At 31.0% G+C, this 26,404-nt stretch overlaps 2 protein-coding genes across 4 annotated transcripts; one reads left to right on the forward strand and one right to left on the reverse strand.

Annotated features, from left to right (window-relative positions):
* Window positions 1–4,365: 4,365 nt before the first annotated feature.
* On the reverse strand, window positions 4,366–7,083 carry LOC100777335 (GDSL esterase/lipase family protein). Its single transcript, NM_001255424.3, has 5 exons — window positions 6,742–7,083; window positions 5,821–5,945; window positions 5,462–5,707; window positions 5,015–5,270; window positions 4,366–4,896 (listed from the first exon to the last, which is right to left on the reverse strand). The coding sequence occupies exons 1-5, from the start codon at window positions 6,992–6,994 to the stop codon at window positions 4,673–4,675; spliced, it is 1,104 nt and encodes a 367-aa protein (NP_001242353.2). The 5' UTR covers window positions 6,995–7,083; the 3' UTR covers window positions 4,366–4,672.
* A 10,982-nt stretch (window positions 7,084–18,065) lies between these two features.
* LOC100797533 (alpha,alpha-trehalose-phosphate synthase [UDP-forming] 1) lies at window positions 18,066–26,282 on the forward strand. 3 transcript variants are annotated; one of them, XM_041018117.1, is made up of 18 exons: window positions 18,066–18,183; window positions 18,271–18,634; window positions 18,895–18,992; window positions 19,127–19,515; window positions 19,808–19,922; window positions 20,098–20,199; window positions 20,346–20,496; window positions 20,643–20,731; window positions 20,971–21,019; window positions 21,582–21,682; window positions 22,999–23,186; window positions 23,618–23,735; window positions 24,009–24,182; window positions 24,259–24,381; window positions 24,471–24,558; window positions 24,651–24,781; window positions 24,907–25,005; window positions 25,690–26,282. In XM_041018117.1, the coding sequence occupies exons 2-18, from the start codon at window positions 18,280–18,282 to the stop codon at window positions 26,077–26,079; spliced, it is 2,760 nt and encodes a 919-aa protein (XP_040874051.1). In that variant the 5' UTR covers window positions 18,066–18,183; window positions 18,271–18,279; the 3' UTR covers window positions 26,080–26,282. The 3 variants fall into 3 exon arrangements, with proteins under 3 accessions (XP_040874051.1, XP_014634392.1, XP_025985375.2); XM_014778906.3 differs by lacking the exon at window positions 18,066–18,183 and having other exon boundaries at window positions 18,193–18,634; XM_026129590.2 differs by lacking the exon at window positions 18,066–18,183 and having other exon boundaries at window positions 18,193–18,634; window positions 24,907–25,082; window positions 25,690–26,009.
* The last annotated feature ends 122 nt before the right edge of the window (window positions 26,283–26,404 follow it).

The following is a 26,404-nucleotide window of genomic DNA, read 5'->3' on the forward strand; positions in this document are numbered from 1 at the left end:
ACCAATTACTTTGTATTTGTTGCTATTAATTCATGCATGCTTAGTGCTTGATTAATTGTCTCTGTGCTTAATTTACATTCATGCTTAATGATCAGTTTCGTTAAACAACCCCACAATTCGTTACTGTTTTATTACTATCTATTATGAATGTTTGATTGATCATTGCTCGTTGGGAGACGACCTAGGATCACTTCCTAGATACTACATTTTTAATGTTTATTTGATTCGGATACGGCCTCGATCAATAGTATATAAGATATGGCTTGAGTAGACTAAGATGAAATTATTGTAGATATATTTTTAAAAAAAAATATTTAATATAATTATATATTCAAAAATTGGATTAAAAATTGTTAATTTAACTAATAATAATTTTTGTTTGGCTATATTAGTATAAACCATCTCTAATCCATACATTTTTTAATATTATGCTCTTTTTATTTTCTTTTGATATACTTTATACTTTAACAACTTGAATTCAATATGATTTTGTTTATCAATTATTTTTGGATTTGTACATTACTTATATAAAATTTTATAAATTTCTTTTTTTAGTTAATATTTCACTAGGTTTTAAAATAATTAATTAATCAAAGACGTCTTTAAGCAAGCTTTTAAATAGACACGTGGGTCAAATCAGACTTTTATGTAAGCCGAGCCGAGCCTTAAAAAAAAGCCTATGACAGGTAATGAGTCAAGCTCAAGTCTTACATATTCAACTCAAAGTGAGCTCAAAACTAGTAAAGTTTGGTTTGGCTTGAGTCATTTCCAGAGTGCACGGAGAGGGAAAAAAACTCCATATTCTCCAATTTTTTTTTCCTTTTTCTCCTATACGAATTAAAGAAAGTGATCTTTCTTGAACTAAATCAAATAAAGTGACCTCTTTTCTTTCTTCCCAATTCTCTTTCCTCTGTTACATTTTTTCTCCTCCCCTTTATTTTATCCCTTGAACTAAATACATATACATATTTGCCATTAAATTCTGCTGTTAAATGATGCGCATAATATTTATTTAAAATTCTATAATACATATTTATTATTCTCAAAACATCTACCTATCATCTTTTAAATAAAAATAATATAGGATAGATTTTAATCTAAATTCTATGTTTTGTTCGAAAAAAGTCAAACTAAATTAAGCAGTTATAATTAAACATAGAATAATATTCCTTACCGTCATAGTTTTTCTTTACAAATTTTTCAGAGACTACTCAAGGTAAAGTTTGAATTTAATAGATATCAAAAATTGAATTTAATAAATTACATGCATGAGTTGTTTAATTAATTTTAAAAAAAATGAGCCAATGAATCTAGTGACAGAAAAGAAAATCCCACAACACCCCAGAGAAGAAAGAGTAGTTGTTTAATTAATTTAGATACAACCACACTTAGCAGTTTGTGATACAAAATTGCATACATATAGGGCGGCAGCCCAATTGTGACTGTGGAAGGTCGTAATGCTAAAAGCCACATAACATGCCACCTTAATTCTCAGTCAACACTCGGCCGTTTCTTACACTAGAAATAGAAATGTCATATTTTTTCTTTAGTAAAAGAAACATATAATGATATAATAAGTGTTATCAATTTTTTTAAATTAAAAAATGTAAATACATTTTACATAAAAATTAGTTAGGATACTGATAAAAAAATTAGTCAGAATTATTAATAAATAGTTATCTACCTAATAAAATTTCATTGAGTATCAGTATAATTATAAACTAGTAGTAACTATGTTATTAAACCATTAATGGAGGTTTTAGACACGGACATTGAGTCGTCTGTAAATAGTCGATTTATAGTGGATTTTTTCGATTATTTTCTGTAATACAGCTTGTATATAAATCTGTCAAGTTAGTTACAACTTACAAGTAGCTTTTTCACATACTGTTATTGTGTAATATATAAATATTGTAACTCTTCACAGTATTCTAATCTAACACTTGGCATTGGAATATGATTTGGGAGCTTCCGTGGTAAATGTTCAAGGAAATTCGGCATCAATCAAGCCACCTATGAGCATCCTCTCCAACGGCTAGGAATTTGAACTTCGAAGGAAACACCAAATCAGACTTCAAAACGTCCAACAAATTCCAAGGATATCTCTTAAACACCTCTTGACAATTCAAGACTCGGATGCTAAAGTTTTTTTTTTTTTCTTTTTCTCTTCAATTTTTTTTATCATATTATAGATACAAAATATTCTATCTATTTTATTAATAGTTATTTTTTATTGAAAAACTTAAATCTGAAATATTTTATTACTTAACGAATTCAAATTTAGTTTCACGTCTAAAATGATGCTAACTACTCCTTTTTCTTTTAACACAATCTTTAATTATTAGTCTTATTCATTATTTTAGGGGTAAAAATCGGATGGGTGAAATTACAATTTATAATGTCAAACATTATTCTACTTTATAGATTTAAAACTCAAGGTTAGTCACCAATTCCTCATTTAATTCTATAATTTGTTGATATCTTTTCAAATCATCAAAACAATAGTTTTAACATGTCGTCGTAAAAATATAAATAAAAATAAAAAAGAACTCAAAGTGAAAAGAGAATACACACAATTCACAAAACCACAACCCAACATGTTTGCAAGATATGTCGTCTTGCGAATAATATTCATTCCAAATCAACGTAGCTAATCGTGGTATATACTATAGATTAGTCCCACTACAAATCAGATGAATACTGCTGCCACGAAACAAAGCATTGCAATTAGGGGTGAGAATAGGCTAGGCCGGCTTACAGGGGCCTACGACTTGGCCTACATAAAGTCTGGTCTGGCCTGACCTATTTAATTAAAAGGCTAGGCTCAGACTTTTTTAAAAACCTATTAAATTAAATAGGTCAGGCTTAGGCTTATTAAAAAGCCTTATAAGCCTGATAGGCCGGCCTATATATATATATATATATATATATTATTTTTTGGGTACAATTAATATTATTTTTAAAAAAAAACTAGCAGATTTCATTTCTATAATTAAGTAAAATTTTAATTACAAGGTGTGAGTTTCTTTATATTTCTCATTATTTTTATTAGTTTTCTTATTTCTGTTAACAACAGTTCCTTTTCCTATTCCTATTAGTTTTCCTTTATTCTAGAGCAAATAAAAATCATATCCTATCATATCCTACATTCTTATACAAAAATCATATCCTATCATATCCTATTACGTTCCTATACAAAAATCATATCCTATTACAAAAATCATATCCTATCATATCCTATCTTATAATGGATATGGAGGAGCTAATGATGAAATGACGTTACTATTAATTTTATTGGTAGATATTTTATGTTCTGTTCAAATAGAATGGAGATGTAGGCTTTATTTTTTTATTGTAATAATTAATATGTTGGTGTGATAGACTTGGATGATACTACCTCAAGTATGAGGTTTTCTTTTGTTTTAGATTATTTTATATCATTTGGTGATTTTTGTTTATATTATTAATATATTTTTAGGACCACCAACTAAATTAACGTTAGATTAAAAATTAAGGCAAATTATATATTAAGGCCTTGTTTAGCCTATTATAGAAGGTGTGTTATTTTTTATTTTTTTTTGTAAAAACAACTAGGAATATTAAAGATTTAATGTGAAGAAGATTTTTAAATAGGCTTTTAAATAGGCTATCAGGCCAGGCTAGGCTTTTAAAAAGGTCAGGTCGAACCAAAATAAAAGCTTTTGATAGGCTATAGGTCAGGCTCAGGCCTCAAAAATTAATCGTAGGTTAGGCTCAAGCCTTTTAAAGCCTGGCCTGCCCTGACCTATTCCCACCCCTAATTGCAATATGACTCTTTTATTTTAGGGCACACTGTAAATACGGAATGGCAATTGTACGTTGGTTGAAAAACTGCTAATTCAAATTACGCTTTACTCTTCAAAGTGCACTAAATCACTAATCCAAATTCAAACTCTGATTGCATATTTGCATATATAATTTCTCCATATTCACCAAAAAAACTATATATGTAATTTTTCCAGTAAAATAATGAAATAATTCACTCAAAAATTTAATTATCTTAAATTCGTTATAAATATTCTTTGTAATTTTAATTTCCTTATTTATACACACACTTATCAATTATCATAAATTACATCTTTTTTTACAAATATTCTTCTTTTTCTTGATGTCATGAATTCCATTTTTTTGATTAAAGTGAACCTATAAATTTCTATTCAGTTAGTTTATATTTTTAAATTTTACATTCATTTAACTATAGAGCCGTAAAATATATAAAACCCATGCCAAATTGATTTCAAAATTGATTTTATCACCAGATGTGTATTTTGTCATCAATTATTTTGTATTTATTTATTTTTCCAGAAATGTTAAAGCGAACAGTTTGTTGCGAACGTTCTCTTAATTAATCATTTTGGAATAAACATTCACAAGGAGAATCGATCAGCCAACAGCATACTACTATTATTCACTATAATTAAATAAGCAATCTTCCAAAACTTTTCCACAAATTACACCTGTACTTGTGAAACCATGAACATTTAGCATATGTGAATATGTAAGAAAAAGAGAGAAAACTTAATTAAGACTCTTATGCCTTAAAAGATGTAACACATTCCAAGAACATTAAATGTGGTTGTGGCATACTAGCTTAATAGCCACTACCCTCTAGACCATGTTCATTGTTCAGAGATCAGATCTGAGCTAAGCGTTGGATATCAACAGGGTAAGCATCTGATGCAGATTGAGCACTGTAAGCTCTCTGAGCCACAACAACATTGCCAGCTTCAGTAGGATGAAAAGCATCCCAAAACAAGTACTCTCTCCTGTTTTGGCATGGTGTTTGCATTGGAAGACATGTAATTTGACCATTGTTCCTTCCTACCCCACAGCACCCAGCATTTGTAACACTGAAACCTGAACATTGATTCATGTCAACAGAACTTTATGAGTTAATATTATTTGATGCTAAAAAAAGTGATAAAAATCACGACTACGAGTATAAAATAAAATGCATTGGTTAGAAAATAGTTACCATAGGCTGAAGGGTTGCTTATAATATCTTGAAAGATGCCATACGAGTTAATGTAGATGACTTTTGCATCAGGCAGCTGGTTGTTGAATTGGTCAGTGAGACCTTTCAGTTTGTTGTTGAATATTTGGTTTGCAGTGTTAATTTTTTCCACACATGTTTTACCATCTGGGCTGTTTTGGGCCAATTCATTTGGGCTGCAACCTATTTGGCCAATTCCAAACAGCACCATTTTCCTTGCTCCATAATTATACAAAGTCTGAATGACAAACTCAAACAGTCAATATTTCAATTTGTGGAGCTACTAGCTTTTCAATTTTCAATTTCATTCCTGACTTTATAATTGAAAAATTAAATGGCTATTTTGAACAATGCATGTTGGTATATTATAAGAGAAAAAATGAAGATGGTGAATATGAAGTGGTAAAGGACAGATAGCTAGAGACTAACTTTTAGTTGTTCAGTATATGCTTGAATAAGAACATCAGCATACTCATCTGTTGAGTACTGCCTGCTGCTGGAATAGAATTGAGGCATGAAGTAGTTGTTGAGGTAATCATTGCTACCCAACCCAATTGAGTATATGCACTTGCTCAAGTAATTTGCAGCTGAGTCCTCATTTCCCAGTAAATTTACCACTTGAGACACTGTGTTTTGGTAATTTTGCACTTGTCCCCTAAAACTAATGCGCCCTCCCTACAAAACATATATATGAACAACTTTAGAACATAAACAGTACCAAGTAGTTAACAAATGAAGATTTAAAACAGTGATGTTGCATGAAGCAAAATTAAACTATAAAGGGGTACCAGTTGCTGCCCAGTTTCCTCTCTAATTCCAGCAGCAGCAGAAGCATAATTGACTCCTTTGAGGATAGCATCGCCACTAGCATCAGCATATGGAGGTATGTAATCATCGAATCCCAAAAGTTCAGCTGTTAAATTTCAACAGAAATTAAAGTTAAAACAAGAGTGAAACCTTTCTATATAATTATAATTACAGAAATCAATTTTTATATGCTAGATCTACTTTTCTCCTGTTTTTTTTTCGTTTTTTTTTACCAAATCAGTACTTCTGGTGAGTAACGTTCTGGCAGTAAATCTTTCCTGTTTCTTTCTTTATCTGTAATTCTACAATTCTACCTCTTTGTCAATGAAATGAACTACACAACACTATGGTCTTAAATTGCACATTGAATCCGCGCAAACAGATCCATGTGAATGGAATTTAAGGGTCAGTCACAAACCTTTATTAGGGGTAACTAACTCAAGAGTAGTGACAACTCTAGTGTCAAAAGTGTTATTTTCTTCACTGACATCTGCATGTTACTCCTTTTTTAAAATTTTAATTTCACCGGTAAAAATACTAATGCATCTTAATTACACCCTTTCCTTCTAGGTGGTGGATATTTATTGTCTGATTTTAGCATAATACAGCTTGTCATCCAATAGAACATTATGCATGCATATATTAACAAGCTTTTAATTAGTTGCAGTTAATTGATAGGTTCAAAAATAGGGAAGAAAAACAACAGATCTTAATTAGGACCATTTCGATGAAATTGACTCATTACAACTATGACTTTAACAATGATGATTATAAAAGGTGCATGCATGTTATGTTGCATGTGAATCTAGTTTAAGACCATGCAATAATGCAAACAAGTATACATTTCAACTAAAATGCTACCATGAAATGTTTATAAGCCAATTAAGAAAATGCAAGCTCACCAATTGCATCAACAGTGGTTTTTCCATTGGAAAACCTTCCAGAAGGTCCACCAGGGAAGTCAATCCCATAAGGCAAGTAATCAGCCCTAGCCAAAGATTGGAGCTGGTTGTTGTTCCCATTATCAACCAAAGAATCACCAAAAATGAAGTAGCATGGAACTTGTGGCGCACCTTGAACACCACCCCACAAGCCAAGAGAAACAACAACAACTATGAGTGCCAACATGCTTATTGTGAGATCCAAAGCTGCCATTGGAGCAAGAAACGGTGTGGCTTGTTAGGGAGGGAGTGAATAATCTAGGTAGCTATGGAAGATAGGGGCATGTGTGTGTGATTGAATGTGGAGGGTGTGACATGAGTACAAGTATATATATAGTAGAGAGATAAGGCTCTATAGTGTAGCTTTTACGGTTGGGAGTGTTGGTTAGGTGCATTAAATGGACGCGGATGTAATATGTGTGAGATTGAATGAAATGGCTCAATTACCAATTCCACCGTACTACCCCTACCTCATTGATGAAATCTGTTCAGTGATGTGATCCAACTTTAATGTTGAGTTGTATCTTGCAAGGACGGGAATTTGAACTAATAACGACTTGTTAATTTTAAACACTTACGCATGGTATGACACTTTTATGTTTTTGTTTTGAGTTTAGATTAGGAATGTTAAATTTTCATGTTTCATTAGTATCAAAATTTTTAAAATTATTTTCAGGCATTTAACAATTCTGGGAATTTTTTTCAATTAATTAAGTTTCATACTGAAATTTTTCAATGAGAAAGAGGGTGGAAATTCAAGATTTCTGTAAAACAGAAAAAGTTTTTTTTTTCATAAATATGTCTTTCATTTCTGAAAATATTTTATACATAGTACTAAATATACTTATAAGTCGTTATAACATTTTCTTAGAAAAAAAATGATTTTTTAGAAATACTAAAATTTTCAAGAAATGTGATTTTCAAGGATGAAAAAAATTCTGTACATCAAATACCACCAACTAATATGCAGCTAAAAACCCTATGTCTGACACACGGGAAAGAATATAGGAATTGAATAGAGAAAAAATGGTTTAATATTTTTAATTATTAATTAAAGTATATAAAAAGTATTATAATAATTTTAAATATTTTCAAATAAATTAATATTATAAAATTATTTCAATAAATAATTATTTGTAATTAAAATATTAATGTTTATTTACATATTTAAATTTATTAATTTCATTAAAATTAAAAGCTATTACATTAAAAAATTAGTATTTTTTTTAGCATAAACCACGAATACGCATGTCAGTTTAGTTAAGGAACACGAGAGCAGCAAGTGAATTATACGCTGGCTGGACCAAATAATAGATTAATAAAGTGAGATGTTGGTATTTGATTTTGACAAAATAGATGTATGTGTTAACAATGTCTACTTGGCTGTCTTGCACTTCATCGTAGTCATCTCGTATGGTCATGCGAATGGAAATTATTCTCAAGTCTCTGGTTAACGAGAGAGTAATTAAAAGGTAGAAAAATGCTAGAAATATTTTATTTATTATATTATACGTGCAAAATATTTATTAATTTTATCAACGATTATTTTTTGTAAAAAAAATTAAATTATCACTTTCAGTAAAATCTTCTTTCTCATTAATTCATATTTTTTTTCATCTACCACACTTAAATTCAAGAAATTGCTTAAAAATTTTAAACTCACTTCTATTCAAACTATCATAACATTGGTTAACCGTGGAGATATCTACATGAAAGTAAATGTCAATTAATTGATGTGAATAAAAGAAAAATCGACCGCCTATTATTACCTCAAACACTAGAGAAATTGAAGGACGTATTTCACCCCAGCTTTAACTAGCAATAACTAAAATTAAATAAAGTTTAGGGCTTTATGCCAGAACATAAGAATATTGGTTTTAAGAAATATGTTTTATAACATAATTTATTTCCATATTATAAATTTGAATTTATAATTTCAAAGAAAAGTGTTTTGTATTATTGAGCACATGAATCAACTAATATAATTACTTCAATTTGATTAATGATAAAAAAATAAAATCAGACTTACCCACCAGATTAACTGCAATGGACTATATATAGCATTAGCATGCATGCAGCTAGGAACAGCATCTACAAATTAACGACTATCAATCCGGTCTTTTCAATCGATGAACTGGTTACTGACTATGACCCAGCGGCACATGATCAGAATAACCATGTCTTTTTCTCCGGACCTACCCCTTTTGGTTTCATGCATGGGATGGTAATTTGGAAGCTGGAATGATCAAATTATAAATATGCCTCCTTTCTTGTCCCTCTACACATAAATTAATGAAACGGAACGAAACAGAACCAATTGATATTTAAGCATCTTAAATAATTATAAAATCACTTAATTTTTTTATATATTTAAGACTCTCAATATTCAAAAATTGTATTATGACTCAACTAATTTAAACATTCATTAAGGTTAGAATAAAACCTTTTTTGGGTGAATTAGATAGAATAAAACAAATGACTGATCAAATCTTTTCAGTCGCTAATATGGTCATCTAATTATAAAAACAAGCAAAATATTAGAGATGACTTGTTATTATTTAGCATTCGATAACACTTAAGTAAACCTTTTTTATTCAATAGTTTGATCCATGCTATGATATCACCCATGAAAATTGTTAAGATTCTTCTATCTAGCAATTAACACCTTAATACTATTGTGTCCTCCTGGATCCTTACAACATTATTAGTGTTCGAGACTACTAGGAGGTTGTGTATCCTCCCGATCAAATCACAACCCAATCTCCATATATTTGATCTTTCTTTGACCAAGATTTGAACCGATTCTAATACAATTGATCCAATCATATAATTAGACATACGGGGTTAAGGAAAATATTTCTATTCATCAGCTTGGACTCATGAATATCCACGTGGCATGCACAAACACAATGGATTACCAAAATTATTGGAATACGGGAATATTCTGATATATCAATAATGTCCTGACAAGTGAATATTGAGAAAATAAACGCAACAAATGAGCATAAATAACTTCTCTTTAACTTAAGAAGACAAGTTAAGTATTATATTTTACTTGAGTGTTTTGGATTAAATCGTCTCTATTATAAGAAAACCATTAAATATGACACAACCTTAAAGTTAATTAACGGTAAGATTCAAATGGAAAAATGATTTATGATGAATACCTGAACACTCAATTACATGAAAGAGCATAATAAGGGACATAATGCAAGGGGACCGAAATTGAAAATAAGCTTAAAAACTTTTTAAAAATCTATAATTTTTGTGAACAATGGTGAAAGTGAATTTTGAACTAATAATCCCATTTCCTACCATTAGATCGATAAACTCTGGCTTACTAAATGGACACTTTCACCCCCAAACTTTAGGACGACAAGTATCATAAATGTTAGTGGGTTGAAGAATTTAATGAGTTTGTCAAAGTCATACTGAGTAACGTGCTTTGTTTTAGTACTCCACTATTATGCATTTATAGCAAAAAGTCCACACTCCACTCTCTTCAATTCATGGATGCTTATCCAACATTGCAAGTTGTCGTTGACGTTTGCCTAGGGCTAGAGGTTAGCTTAGCTTTTTTGGATGGCTCTGGCATTCAAACCAAATCTGCAACCCGTGATCCATAGTAATGATCAATATTCGTTCCTACAATTTAGTTTTGAGGTAAAATTTGGTCTGCAAAAATTTATTTCACAGTTAGTATTTTTTCGAATCTAACTCTTTTCATATTGTTTCTCTTCTCCTTTTTCATTTTCCATTTCCCCTTCGTTTTGCTAGATCTAAAAAGGTATGTAATTATAGGGATCGTAAACTTATTTAATTAATGGTTGGTACCAAAAATTTTCAAATTTAAATATGTTTAAAAATATAGATTGAATTAAATTTTATTAAAATAAATTTGTACTAGTACCAACCAATTAGTTAAGAGTAAATTATAAAGTACGAGTAATATAATTTTATATGAATAGGGATCGTTGACTAATTTAATTAAATGATTGGTACCGAAACTTTTCAAAATTGAAATAAATTAAATTAAGCTTTTTTACTGCAAATTAAAATTTATTTAAGATAAGTTTGTACCAAACAAGGTTTAAGTTAAGAGTAAATTATAAAGTAGTATAATTTTATATGAATAATTTATCTCAAATACTTTCAATTTCATTTTAAAATATGTGAAACTGCATTCAATAACGATCTTTTTTTTAAGTACACTAATTAACGAACTTGCAATAGTATGTCTTACCTAATGTCTAAGCACAGGGATAGAAATGTATTTTATCAGAATTAAATTTTCCCCTATTTGAGAATTTTTCTACATTTGATCACCTTCACTTAAAAGTTTTTAATTTTTTTTCTGAAAGAAGAGCCCCAGATGTGAATCTTGATGTTGATCGAATCATGAGTAGTCATGACAACGAATAGCACTCATTAACATGTGATTAAAGGCTGACTCAGTTGTTTCATAAATAATCCATCATGCCTTTATGTGTTTCCCTTTGTTGCAAATCACTATATAAGATTATTCAAATCATGGTCTCCCCATTTTTTTTAGATGTAAACCAGACATGTTAAATGATATTTTAATGATCAAGGAGGTGTATTACCTATTTTGTAAATTTACATTCAAAATTTTAGTTAATATTTACATTATATATTAAGTTACACAATTTGAACTATCCTCAGTAACAGAGTGGAGTAAGACAAAATCATATATATATCGTGTACGTTCAAACCCTTACTAATTTCTTTCCAATGAAATAAATGCAAGTATTTTTTATACCAATACACTTTTTGTATTTATATTGTCTGCCATCCTATTATCCAAAATTTTATTATACAAAAATAAATAGTACCATTATTCGACTCTTCTTTTTCTTTCATTTTTAAATAAAGATTTTTTCCTTTAAAAAAACTAAAGAAAATTAAAATAATATTTATTTATGTCTAAAAAAATAAAGAAAAAAAACACATTTTTCTTGATTTTAAATATAAGAAAATTCAAACTAGTTTTATTTTATTTGATGATATTATTTTTAAAATATTTTTTATTTAATAGAAAAGTTAGTTTGAATGACTTTTTATCGTTGATATTCAAATTTTAATTAGTGTTTTATATTTGATATTAAAGAGAGTATAGTAGTACTAATATTTGAATATGATAATAAGAAGTGTCTTGCTAATAAGCAATAGCTATGTATATGAATGTTTTTGCATATATTTGATGGGTATGAAGCATGAACCACCACATGGGCATAATTATGAGGCACATTGCCCAGGGGAAATGTGCTGTAACGTTTTCTTCAGCAATGCTAGGCTGTTATACGCGCGTAGTCCAACACAAACTGTTAGAGCCTAATGGGCAATGGCTTACGTTACGAGTTGAGGTCCTAAATTTAATGTTCGGATTAATGTCTTTTGACTTTTGTTTCCTTTGGAAGATTTGAACTACGCGTTCAATCATGGAAAGTCGCATACTGGTGGCAATAGACTTATTTTATTCATAGCCTTCTACTTTTCTTTATGAACAGTATTTTTCTTAATGGCAAAAGTTACAATAACACTGTCAAAACTTTCACCTAGAATTCGGCCGTAATATTGAGCCAATGAGTTTCAAGATCAATAAGTTAGGTTGCTAGTTGACTTTAGAAAAAGAACAAAAAAAAAAGAGTAGTACTCCCTCCAAATTTATAAATAAAATTTCACCTAAATTTTGCATTAATGTATATTAAAATTTCAGTTTGGAAGTGGATGCTTTTACCTTACTTTCTTTGTTATGTCATTGCAACTTGTATGGAAGTGGATGCTTTTGTATTGGTAACTTATTCACCATGTAGTTTGATACAACATTTTTACACCCTTTGTTTATTACTCCATGGAGTATAATATATGGGTCAACTTATAATTTTAAGATAAGCAGGGTTAAATTCTGATTTATAAAAGATAATGGTTATTTTTACAGGCAAAAATTTAGACTACAATATTAAAATAAAGAAATGTGTACCAGGCAAAAAACATATATAACTAAGTACAGGCTACAATACTTAAGTGTTAAATAGTAATTTTATGGCCTGAATCTTTTAGGGGGTGATCACTTACGAATATTTGTCCATCCAGTTTTCATTTTAGGAATTGTGGAATTGTTGTGGACAAAGCACTGAAACAGGATGCCTTCATTAAAGTAAATTCTATAAAACTATATGGTATTGTTCATTAAGGTACGCATTGTTGTCATTCTTTAGAATGCCTCTCTTTAAAATAAATTTATTGATGATGTGGATTACAATTTCAGGGACAATTAATGGATATGGTGTGTTTATCAGTTTCTCAATTCCAAACTAAGTCTAAGAATTTTGTAATGCTTCTGAGTTTTTTTAAGAAACATATTGTTTACAATATGGCAAGCAAATTGCGTTATATCAAGCAAATTGTCCAAAAATCATTAACTAAGGTTAAAGAATTGATGATTGTAATTGCAAGGATAAATTTGATTCAAATTAATTAAAGAGCAATAACTAAATTAAAGTTAAAATTAAGAAAACTCGTGTGTGATTTTTAAGAAACACTAATTAACATGATTGTAAAAAATAAAAAAAATAAAAACTTAACCTGCAATAAACGAGGTTTTCAACAATTATGATAAAAACATGCAGGAGTTGGATTTCATGATACTTTTCCTTACTGGTATTAAAAATAATTAATATAATTCGATTTCATCAACTATTAATGTCACTAAAACCCCAAGTCCTTAGTGGTTAGAGGCTAAATCTCACTATTAACCCCTAATTCCTTAGTGAGCTTAATAGTGAGATTTGCATAAATTAAGCATGTTGTCTAACAAATGACCAAGAGCTCATTCACCATCCCTAGTGCAAAACCATTAGCTTCTTCACTTTAAATCTAGGTTTTTAGAGACATTTTCCAATTAATGAATAAAATCCCCCACATGGTTGATAAATCCACAATAAGAATAGAAAGCAAAAAAGTGAAATAAAGGATTGAGAAACTGAATATATATACATACAAAAATATATATATATATATATATATATATATATATATATATATATATATATGTATATATTAAAATATCAAAAGAAATACAATGAATTCAATAACATTATGTTCAAACCCAAACACGGGGAATTTCTAGCTACTCAGAGACACACGAAGAACTAAAAATGATAGAAGCATGCAAATCTTGAAGAAAAAGACACGGATGAGATCCTATAACTCATTTCTAGCGTTCACTCGATCAAACAAACAATGATCATTGCAAGATGTTCCTAACTCTTTGAATACTTCACTATACTTAAAGATAGGATTCTCAAAAAGTAAACATATAGTTTTATCACATTTGTTGAAAAAATGTAGAAGGAATGTAACCTTAAGATAGGATTCATCAGTTTGAAAATGACACTCATTTTCATTGATCCCACTTAAATTCATTGTTATCAACTTGGATGATATGTTTGCATTCCATTTGAGAGAGTTGGGAATCTTCTGAATCCAACCTCCAATCTTGTAAGACCAAAGTTGTGAAGGTCTCTCTCCACTATGGCAGCAAGAGCAACAGAACGCACTTCACCTTGGTGGAATAGAAGAAGAAAAGTTTGTGATTTTGGATCTCTATAACTTGAACAAAATGATAAAAAAAGTGACAAGGTTATTACTTCAAATTTACATGAAAAATTTGTCCATATTTTTTTTATCAGCAAATAAATACTTATATTAAATAAAGGACAGGTATAAGGCATACACTTCTAATAATTACAAAATCAACTGCAACTCAGTCTAAAGATTTCTATATATGATCAACCAGTGAACATTAAAACTGCTATACCCACAGGTTCCACTATATTTACAGAATGAATGCAAATATGTTGAGTTAACAAATCTAAATCTAATAAAGATAAATTTTACATGGCTATTTGATTTTTTGACAATGATAGTGATAGTAGTATATATCATCCTCATCCTTCTGGTGAAATATATCAGGTTAACGAGAAATTTTTTCCTCCATCCCTCCATTTCAAACCTAATTGGATAAGACTAAAAAATATTATTTTGGGATTTCAAATTAACCTCTAGGTGTTAAATGTGGAGACATCTATTCCTTGATTAAGTATAATTGAGTTTCAGGCAATGTGAAATTCTCTTGTTCCCATTCTCCTTGAAGGACCAGAGCCAACGGAAGCGATTAAAATCCTGGCCAACCAATTCCATCAACACTTGGGAACAAATGATGACTTTTCCAAATTCATGGATAAGTATTTCCCTGTCACCAATATATCTCCTAAATTACATAATGATGGCATGTCTTTTCTTGTGCAGGTTGAGATGGAATCTTCATATAAAGCATAGGAGTAAGTTTTTGGATCTAATAAAGAAATGCTTTCAGCATTTGTTTCTAAACTATAATACAATCATTCTAAAATGGCCTCTTGTGCAAATGCACACTTCTTACGGGCAAGTTAGAACCACTAACGATCAACGAGTTAAAAACTACTTGTTAAGAGCAGTTAGTTTGTTAAGAAGTTAGTTACACATGATTCATTAGTCTAATTAATAATTAGCTCTATTATAAAGCATCTATACAATTTCATTGTATTTTTTTTTATCAAATCAATCTTTGATCATTCAATCAATTTATACAATGTTCTTATGTATGATTACTCCTCTACTATATTTCAAGCTTGATGTGTACGATGACACATAGTTGTGTTTTTTTTTTTTTTCAAACCATTTCGTCTCTCTCTATTTTTAGTCGTCTGAACAAAATTTAACCTTCACAATAATCATTGATATGATTCATCATGCTCTAACATTAATAGATGACTGTTCATATTTTAAAAAATTAATTTTGTATTATTTTAAATTTTGTATTTTTTAAGAATTGCTCATATTTAAATAATTTTTTATGTATTTTACATCTCATCTATTATTGTTATTATTAAAAATATAGAGAAAACTAATAAAGTAATATATAATGTAATATTAATTTAGAAATTTAAAATTTAGTTTTTAAAATAATTATTTACTTTTAAAAGTTATTTAATATAATAAATTTAAAATATGCATATTAATAATTTATGAACACATACATTATTTTGATTTCTTAATAATCTAGATTTTATCTCCTGCCTCGTTACTTTGAATAATATTTTTTTAAAATATGATATTTCATAATTTTTACCACAAAATAAATAAGATGTTTTTTAAGAAATATCATATTTTATAATTTTTTACACAATAAATAAAATGAAAATAATTTCACAAAACTTACCGTTAAATTCATTCATTCATGAATTTTATTTTTAAAGATATTAATGACTTTTATATCACAAAACTTACCGTTAAATTTTATTAATTAGTTACCCGTAAAAAGTTACAAGTCTACAAACTAAGTAACTACATTTTTTTTCTCTTCCTTGTATTAATTTCACATTCCTCTTACTCCCTTACTTTCCAGTAACTTCTCATATGAAACTGCTCCCACACGACTCATTTTTTTTATTCACCTCACCTCTCTTTTACTCTTCTTCATTTCTTTATTTCCTTGCCTCTTTTTTTTTTTTTTTGTTCTGAATGGTTTTCACATGCTACATTTCATCTCTTACATTCTCATTTTTCTCCTTCTTCACAACTCTTATGTCCTCGAGAAATTTATTATTGTTTTGAATTCATGATTTTTGTATGATTGGTATAACTGTTTTTTATTTCAAATTAAACTACAGGTTTCTTTCATTATTTGTCACTCGACATTTGTTTGCAGTCCTATGAAAAATAATCAAAGGTCTAAGAGCAAATGCAGGAATAATTACGTATTGATTTAAATGGCCAAATAATCATTAATTATATTTTCAATAAGATCATTATATTCAATTTTTTAAGCTTATATTTAAATTTGATTAAGTTAAGTTGGTTGAATGGAGTATATGAGTGTTGTAATACATTTTTTAAGATATTAGTTTTATAAAATAATCAGTTGCTTTAGAAATTGCAACGGAGATTTTTTTTTAAAAAATATTACTTTTTTATGCAATAAAACATTTTACATAGATAAATTTCTTATTTCTTATCTTTTAACGCGTATCTTAAAAACACACCCCTTCTTAAAAAAAAAACACCCCATAAATCATTATGGACAATTATTATAAAAATAAAATAAAAATCATAAAGGGAAAACTTTTTATTATCCTACTTTGGCATTCACAAATGATTCTCCAATTTCAATACATTGCATTCGCATGCATGGCTAGTCTTTGATTGGACGAGAATGAGTAGATTAATCTAACGCATTGCACTCTTTATGATTAATCTAACGCATTATACTCTTTAATATATGCTCTTTCAAATACATGATCTCCTTTTCCCCCTTTAAGCTAATTACCTCGTCTATGCCTTTTATCTCTTCATTGTATGGATAATCTTCCTTGTTCTATCATGGCCACCACCCTTTTGATAACTTGTACAAAACCACGGTGTGTGAAACAATGTGGAGTTGTGGACAGTGATGTGAAGTGAAATCGTCTCGAGAAATCTGCACTCTTCTAATTATATATAAGGTTACACCCTCCCTGTAATGGGCATATTTTGGCTTTCAATTTTTTTAACAAAACAATGTCTCAAGTAGGTATATTGCTGCCTATGTTTTAACTTGCTTGTGTTGCCTGGTGTCATTTTATCCATTAATTATTGTAAATGATTTATTTTGTTTAACACGTGATATTTTTCCCCTTATCTTTTTCATTTCAATGCCTATGCAAAATTTGCTTTAGGCATGTTAAGGGTATTGTTAAAGATATGATTAGATTTGCTGTTTATAATTGTATAGCTGATTATATGGATTTATTTTTCCCTCTTTCCCTTATTATTTTTATGCCTTCAGAACATACAATTCCCGCAATACTTGTTTTTTTTTTTTTTTTTTTGTGCTGACCAGCAATACTTGCTTAGGTATTCTATTCCTTAAAACAGTATTTTGTTTTTGGTGATCATTCAATTTTTATGAATTTTAAGTACATTTCAATATTTTGTTCACAATTCAATTTCAGGAATTTTCTGACCCTTGTCTTGTTATTTGTCTAATGTGATGAGAAGCATTGCAATTATTTTTATGCCTGATGGCTACTTTACGCATATCACCAGTAAGATTTATTTCATTGTCAATAGAGAAGTTGTTTTAGCCTATTGAGACATTCAACATTGACTAATGACAATACAATACGTGGATCAAAGCATGCATGTTAGTTCTCTAGAGTGGCATTTTCCCATTTGGTAAGTAATAGGAATGTGAATGAAACTGGAAAAAAAAATGTAACAAATGATTGAGGTGTGCAACTATTCACGTGTTTGTTTCATAATGTGATTGAGGATTATCCATCCATTGTTGAATATTTGAAGGTAGGAAAAATAATTTTACCTTTTGCGTGAGAATGGTGTCTTTCTAGGAATCAAATTAGTGAAAAGACATAACATGGAAAATTTCAGGCCAAGCGTATGCCAGGGAACAATTTTAACTGCGTCCCTTTAACACCAAGGTCTAGATTGGAAAGGCTTCTGAGGGAAAGAGAGCTAAGGAAATCCTTCAAGCTTGTTCAACCGACCGAGGAAGCAAGAGATGGCAGCAAAGAGGGAGAACAATTTTATGGTGATTCATACATAAGTGAGAATGAAATTTCAGGTAATCATAAAGAGGAAGAGGTCACGGAAACGAATGCGGATGCAAGAGGTTTTACAGGCAAACAACGCTTGTTGGTGGTAGCTAACAGGTTGCCTGTGTCTGCTGTTAGGGAGGGTGTGGAGTCATATCGCCTTGATATCAGTGTAGGAGGGCTAGTCAGTGCACTTCTAGGCAAGAAAATTTTTGTCACCTTGCATTAATTGTTTTTTTTGGTGTGTTTTGTTAATTTGTTTCTTGTGAAGTTTGTAATTGTAACTCAGCTATGCTAATTAGTTATCTTAATTTGTTGATGATCTCACCATAGAGGTCACAACAATGATAGTTATCTAATCTTCGCAACATTCTAATAATAATCTTTTACTTACGGAAATAGATTGAATTTTTCTATTTTTAAAGTGAAGGTTGTATGAAGCTTGTTGTTTTTGTTGAAGGTGTAAAGGAATTTGATACCAGATGGATTGGGTGGGCTGGTGTGAATGTGCCTGATGATGTTGGGCAGAGAGCATTGACAAAAGCTTTAGCTGAAATGGTATTGAGTCAAATTTATAATTCACAAGCATGTGGCCACTGATCAATGTAGTGAATAATGATAATCTAGCAACTCTTCTCTTTGCAATATCAAGTACACACAAACCATCAGTAATTATGCGTTGTTAACTGCAGCGATGCATACCAGTATTTCTTGATGAGGAGATAGTTAATCAATACTATAATGGCTACTGCAACAACATCTTATGGCCTCTATTTCATTACCTTGGGCTTCCACAAGAAGATAGACTTGCTACAACTCGTACTTTCCAATCCCAATTTGATGCATATAAGAAGGCAAACCAAATGTTTGCTGATGTAGTAAATAAGCATTATGAGGAAGGAGATGTTGTTTGGTGCCATGATTACCACCTAATGTTCCTTCCAAAATGTTTAAAACAATACAATGACAAAATGAAAGTTGGTTGGTTTCTCCATACACCCTTTCCTTCCTCAGAAATACATAGGACTCTACCGTCCAGATCAGAGCTGTTGAGATCTGTACTTGCAGCTGACCTGGTGGGGTAAGTAATTCATGCATCTCCAACTTGATGTTGATTATAGTAGTAACTAGTACATTCACAAGCTAAATTCCTTTGTAAATAGGGATCAAGGGCATGCATTTAGAGCAAGCAAATTCTAGTCAATAGGTGTTCACACTGTAATAAGTCCACATGTCTTGAGATTTACTATTCTTGCTTGTTGATTGCACTATTTAGTCAAAAATATCAAGTGCTATGTTGCTAGGATATTTGAGAACTCTAGACATTTTATTTAATGGTGTGATTTTAATATTTGCATTGGTCTGCATCCCAGATTCCATACCTATGATTATGCCAGGCATTTTGTTAGCGCTTGTACTCGTATTCTTGGGCTTGAGGGAACACCTGAAGGAGTAGAAGATCATGGGAAACTGACCCGTGTGGCTGCGGTATATCTGCATATATTATTTTCCCTTTCTAATTCTATACATCTAACTGCAAAACTGGAATTTCATCTTGTGTTTTACGTTTATCAGCATTGAATAGCTTTACCAATCAGTATGCAGTATCTGATTTCATTCTCATGATGACAATGCTTTATTTTTTGGGAGTGTGAAAATTCAGTTTCCTATTGGGATTGACTCTGATAGATTCACTCAAGCCCTTGAACTCCCTGAAGTCCAGGAACACATGAAAGAACTAAAAGAAAGATTTGCAGGCCGAAAGGTAGGAGCCATATATGCCAAAGTTTACATGTCCAACAATTTGAGAAGTTGAGATTATTCCTCGGTTTCTTGTTTCCGTTCTACATCTGCTTTTCTCTGAAAATGTGAATCATTTGAATCACTTTATGTTTCTTATCAAATGGACAGGTAATGTTGGGTGTCGATCGTCTTGATATGATAAAAGGAATTCCCCAAAAAATCTTGGCATTTGAAAAGTTCCTTGAGGAGAATTCACACTGGCGTGATAAAGTTGTCTTGCTACAAATTGCTGTACCTACTAGGAAAGATGTTCCGGAATGTATGTTATTTCTCTATACAAGTTAATTATCACTTGAATCATTTTCATCTATTGACTTGGACTCTTGTTTTATTTATTTTGTGTCATCTTATTATAGTTATTGGCATTTTTCATGACTGCACACTATTGATTTGATGCTTTGACAGATCAAAAGCTTACAAGCCAAGTGCATGAGATTGTAGGACGCATCAATGGAAGATTTGGTACACTTACAGCTGTTCCAATACACCATCTGGTTGGTGTTTTAAACATCTACAACATATATGTCTTGTTTGGTATTTAACGATGCAAGGATCATGAGTGTGGATGCTAATATCTATTATTAGGGAAAAATAAATAATATTGCTAATCTTTCCCAGAAGATGTGACAAATGAAGTAAAGTCAAATGTTTATTTATCATACAGAAAATATTTGTTAGTGTTATTCTGTCCACCTTGTGATGATTTCTGGACTATCTCTTTCTATGATTACAGGATCGGTCACTTGACTTTCATGAATTATGTGCACTCTATGCTGTAACTGGTACTCATTTTCTTCTATAACATACAAGATTTAGTCCATCTTGTCCTTATTTATTCAAAGTAGTAATATTTTTTTATATAGAAGTAGTATCATATTTCACTATTGGATTGGTGAAATTCTCAAGCTGTAGGACATTCTTTTGTGTTATTGGAAAATAAATTTCATTATCTTTTCAGACTCTTTCACTTTTCTTTAATGTGCTCCGCATTATTTAAGTCCTCTGCTTATAACACGTATCTTGCTGTAAGAATAAATTGAACTGATTGATTATTTACCAGGAAATGAGGAAAGTCCTCAGAATCATATTTCTTGAATTTGAATTCATCAAGAAAAGAATAATTGAAGTAAAATGGCTTACAATTGTTTCTTTATATTCACATTTGTAATATACTTGTTTTATGCAATTAAGGTTTGACCTTAACTATTTAAGGGAATAAGAAAATGGCGACATGCTGCAGCATATCTTCTTTATATTATATTATAGAATCTATCTTAATTTATTGAACTAAGTATTCAGCATCCATGATATGTACCATACCAGTCTGACTCACATCGTATTTAGATGTAGCACTTGTTACATCTTTAAGGGATGGAATGAATCTTGTCAGCTATGAATTTGTTGCGTGCCAAGCATCCAAGAAAGGGGTTCTCATTTTAAGTGAGGTAATTCAGTTTTTAAATGTTCTCATTTATTTGTTTTGGCTCCATCTCTTGGATACTCTGAATGATATTTGATCTTCATATTTGATAAATTAGCTTTATGTTTTACTAAGATCAACATAATGTCCAATGATTCTTCCCTTAAGCATAGTTGAGGTATATGTAGGCGAAGTGCAACGGAGTAGTTTTAGCTCTTCTCATAAAACAGCAAAACATAAAACAAATGTACTGTCATTTAATGAATAACTTTCCTAACCTTAACTAGGTCAAGCTTGCAAGTCCTAAGAATTATAAACAAGTTTGTGTTTCCTTTATCACTATATTAATCTATAGCACCGTACATCATAGTTTTTTTTTTTTTTTTTTGTAGTTATTGTTAAGTGTTTACACATCAATGGTGTTAAAGTATTTCTAGTCTCACAGTTTGGCTTGTTGAAAAGAAAAAAAAAACTAGCCAAGCTAAGCTGAGAAGTTCAGCTTTCTTTTTATTTGATTTTGTAACCTGAATTGTGGATAGTTTGTTAGGCTCAACTATAGAGAAAAATCATCAGCATGTTGTATTTGTTTCATCAATCATAAGCGTCATTGTTGAGCTCTGTAATGTCAAGGTCTACTTTTGATGGTAACCTGGCTATGTTATAATTGTTCATAGGTATACTTATGGTTTCTTGAATACCAAGAATCAAAATTAACTGATTTTTTTTTTTTTTTTGTCGAAGGTTAACATCTGTTGAAAGACATATATGTTAAGAGAATAAGCTAGGGTAACATGAAATCATTGCTTTTGATGCAGGGAATTGTGGTTGCTGATAGACTGAAATTTAAATAATTGTAGTCATTTTCCCCTATCATCATCATTCTATAATCCACGATGCGTTATTGATGTATATTTGTTTTTCTTTTAAATTAAGTATAATATTATGGATGTCCATATTATTCATCGTATCACCATCTTTGTGAATGTTAAATATACGAAATGATCAATCTCTTCAAACCAATATATTTTCTGTTCTTAGTTGTTTTCTATGTACAACCCATGAGTGCTGATACAAAAATAAAAACTGTAATATTTGAGATGGTGACAGATAGAAAAGGGTAGGGTTGATACTAGGCTTCTAGTTCAACACTTCAGTAGGAATGTAAGATCATATTCTAGAACATATCCTTTATAGAGTTAATGTTTGTCTGGAAATGTCAAGTTGCTTAAATAAAAACAAATTCTTATATGTACACTTATTTTATTATATAACAATTAACTCCTAAAGTCACTAGGTTTTCAGTATAATTAAAATAATTTAGAATTCTTTATTTGGTATCAGTTTGCAGGAGCAGCACAGTCTCTTGGTGCTGGTGCTATCTTGGTAAACCCATGGAACATCACAGAGATAGCTGCTTCTATTGGTTATGCGTTGGAAATGTCAGCTGATGAAAGAGAAAAACGACATCAGTTTAATTTCAAACATGTGAAGACTCACACGTCACAGGAATGGGCTGCAACTTTTGTGAGGTTTTAATCCTATAACACTGCTTGCATTTTGTTTTTCTTGGACCAATTTTGTTCCATACTTCGTTTTTCTTGCAAACCAACCATCCTACCAGCAATACTTTTGTCAGGATAATATGGAACAGTTAGTCTTACAGATGACAACTTGATGATGTCTTGAGACTTCTAATAACCTCTTTTCATTACATTGTTTAAGAGGACTATCATGACAGCACAAGATGAGAAATTGTGTTATATGCTTATGTAATATCATCCAATATCTTTCATGTAAAATAGATAGAAGAAAAAGCTTTGTCAAATAGTGTCAATGGAAAAATGGAGAAATATTGGTCGATCTATTGCTCTAGATTTTGGCCTGACCTTCTATTGTGGTCTGTGCCACTCATGCTTTTCATGATTATTTATTCTAAAAACAAGTTTTTCTTTGCACACAGTGAACTTAATGATACCATTGTTGAAGCTCAGCTTAGGACAAGACAAGTTCCTCCATTACTTCCCAACAAAGTGGCAGTTGATTGTTACTCAAAATCCAATAACCGATTAATCATACTGGTAAGCTGTTTGTTAGATCATCAAACACTGAATAAAGGGCTGTCCCAAATTATTCACCCTTTTTTGTGCAATAAGTATTATGCTTACATTTATATATAGAAACCAACTTGACCTTACATATACAAGTGCACCGCATCTGTTAAAGAGAAACGCACATGAGGACTTGTTTGTTTCCACTTTTTTTTGTGAATAAGTGAGAAGGGTTGCCTTCTCACCAACATTTGTAGCTCCATTTCACTATAACAATAACATTTTGCCTCAACTGCACTGCAGGGTTTCAATGCCACTTTGAATGAACCAGTGGATGCCCTTGGAAGGGCTGGTCAAATTAGAGAATTGGAACATAAATTACACTCAAATACGAAGGAACCTTTAAAGAAGTTATCCGATGATCCAAAAACAACAATAGTAGTTCTGAGTGGGAGCGGCCGAGCTGTCCTGGACAAAGTACTATCAAGAAAACTTCATGTGTTTTTGGATTTTCAGCAACAATTTCTTTCGAACTAACAACTACTTTGTGCAGAACTTCAGTGAATTTAACATGTGGTTGGCAGCAGAAAATGGGATCTTTTTGCGACATACTTCAAGTGAGTGGATGACAACCATGCCTGAAAATTTAAACATGGATTGGGTTGATAGCGTGAAGGTATATTAGCTGCATGAATACAAGTGTTTCTCTAACTATGCTCCTTTAATTTCAAGTCTGAATGTTTTCATATTCTTGTAAAACTTCAGCATGTTTTTGAGTATTTTACTGAAAGAACTCCAAGGTCTCATTTTGAGCTTCGGGAGATGTCAATAGTATGGAATTACAAGTATGCAGGTATGTGACAATTTTCTGTTACTCTCTTCCGTTTTATTTTTCAACCTACTAATTTGCTTCTGATAACTTATTGTAACTGCAATTAATATTAGATGTTGAGTTTGGAAGGATTCAAGCAAGAGATCTGCTTCAACATCTGTGGGCAGGGCCAATATCAAATGCATCTCTTGATGTTGTCCAAGGTGGTCGATCTGTTGAGGTCCGCACAATTGGCGTGTCAAAGGTATAAGCAATTTCAGCTGGCTAGTAGATTCTCTCACCTATCCTTTTCTGTTCAGAAGCTTTATTTCCTCTACATACTAGCACCTGATACTTTTTTTTGTCTTCCTACTTGTTATTTTGGTATAGGGAGCAGCTATTGATCGTATCCTTGGAGAGATAGTTCATAAAAAAGGCATGAAGACACCAATTGACTATGTCCTATGCGTTGGCCACTTTCTAGCCAAGGTGACTTTTCACTTGAGACTTTGTTATTGTTATAGGAAAATCATGATCGGGCTAGCGGACCCAAAGCTATGGAACTTGTGAGTCCTTTATCGAAATGGAATGGCCTTACCTTACTGTTTTCTGTTTATTAAAAAAATATTCATAAATCGTGGATATTATTAAATAAATCTAGTATGAGAGTGGCATAGCACTAAGAATGACTGGATTGTTGCCTTTTGGCAGTCTGGTAGCTATCCTAATGATAGAACATCCATTGATAAGGTAATAAAATATAATATTCAACACTGAAATCACACATAATACAGCAGTACTTACTATCCCAAAGACAAAAGTCTCCTACAGAGAGTATTCTATGTCCCCAAAGTGCAAATAACTACCCCTCCTTGTTTACACAACTTACAACCAAATATATACTCCTAAGTCCTAATACATAACTGTCAGTAGTTAGTAATTTTCTATGCATGCAGATTCTAATATAGAACTACCTCCAATTCATTAAGGGATCCTTTCCTAACTAACTTGGATCTCAGTTCCCATCACCTAAGGACTCAACTGTAAAGATTAGAATGAAATTTCTAAAGGAACATTGATTGATTTTAGATTGATCTACATTAGAACAAAATTATATGTCTAAGCCTTCTATAATGATTAAGGCAAATAATGGTTGGAAATGAACTGTTTCAGGATGAAGATGTGTATCAATTTTTTGAGCCAGAGCTACCATCTGAATCACCTCCAGTACCAAGAGCTATGCTATCCAAATCCAATTCTTACAGGCCATCATCTCTGTCAAAATTACCAGCCACCACCAAAACCAGTTCGAAGGCAGCTCAATACAAGAAACAACGTTCGTTGTCAAACATAGAAAAGAGAGAACTTGATCAATGGAGACCAATGTGTGGTGATAAAATAGCACTGCATGAGGGTTCCTCAGTGCTTGATTTAAAAGGTGATAATTACTTCTCTTGTGTTGTTGGACGGAAAAGATCAAGTGCACGTTACCTTCTTAAAACCTCAGATGATGTTGTCAACCTCTTACGTGACTTGGCAGAACATTCTTCTTCACCAACTTAACTGATTATCTTAATGTTTTTAGATTGTTTTTATTTTCTTGGTAAAGTGTCTATTCATATCATTGGATTCTGCAATGCCCTACATGTCTCTTGTGATTTGATTGAATCTCAAACTGGCAGCGTACTTCCACCATGTTTGGACCTCTCAAACCTGGGTTTGAAATTCGAAACTTGATTTTGCTAAAAAAAAAAGAATTACTTGTATAGGTGTTTCTTTTAGATTTGCTTTTACTTTTGCTCGATGCACGTTTAACAGAAAGCAACAAAAAAATGCATCTTTTGCCTTAGATTGAGATTTTACACTAAAGTTTACTACTGTTAACTTA

The sequence above is a fragment of the Glycine max genome, chromosome 8 (genome assembly GCF_000004515.6).
Source record: "Glycine max cultivar Williams 82 chromosome 8, Glycine_max_v4.0, whole genome shotgun sequence".
Lineage (NCBI taxonomy): Eukaryota > Viridiplantae > Streptophyta > Magnoliopsida > Fabales > Fabaceae > Glycine > Glycine max.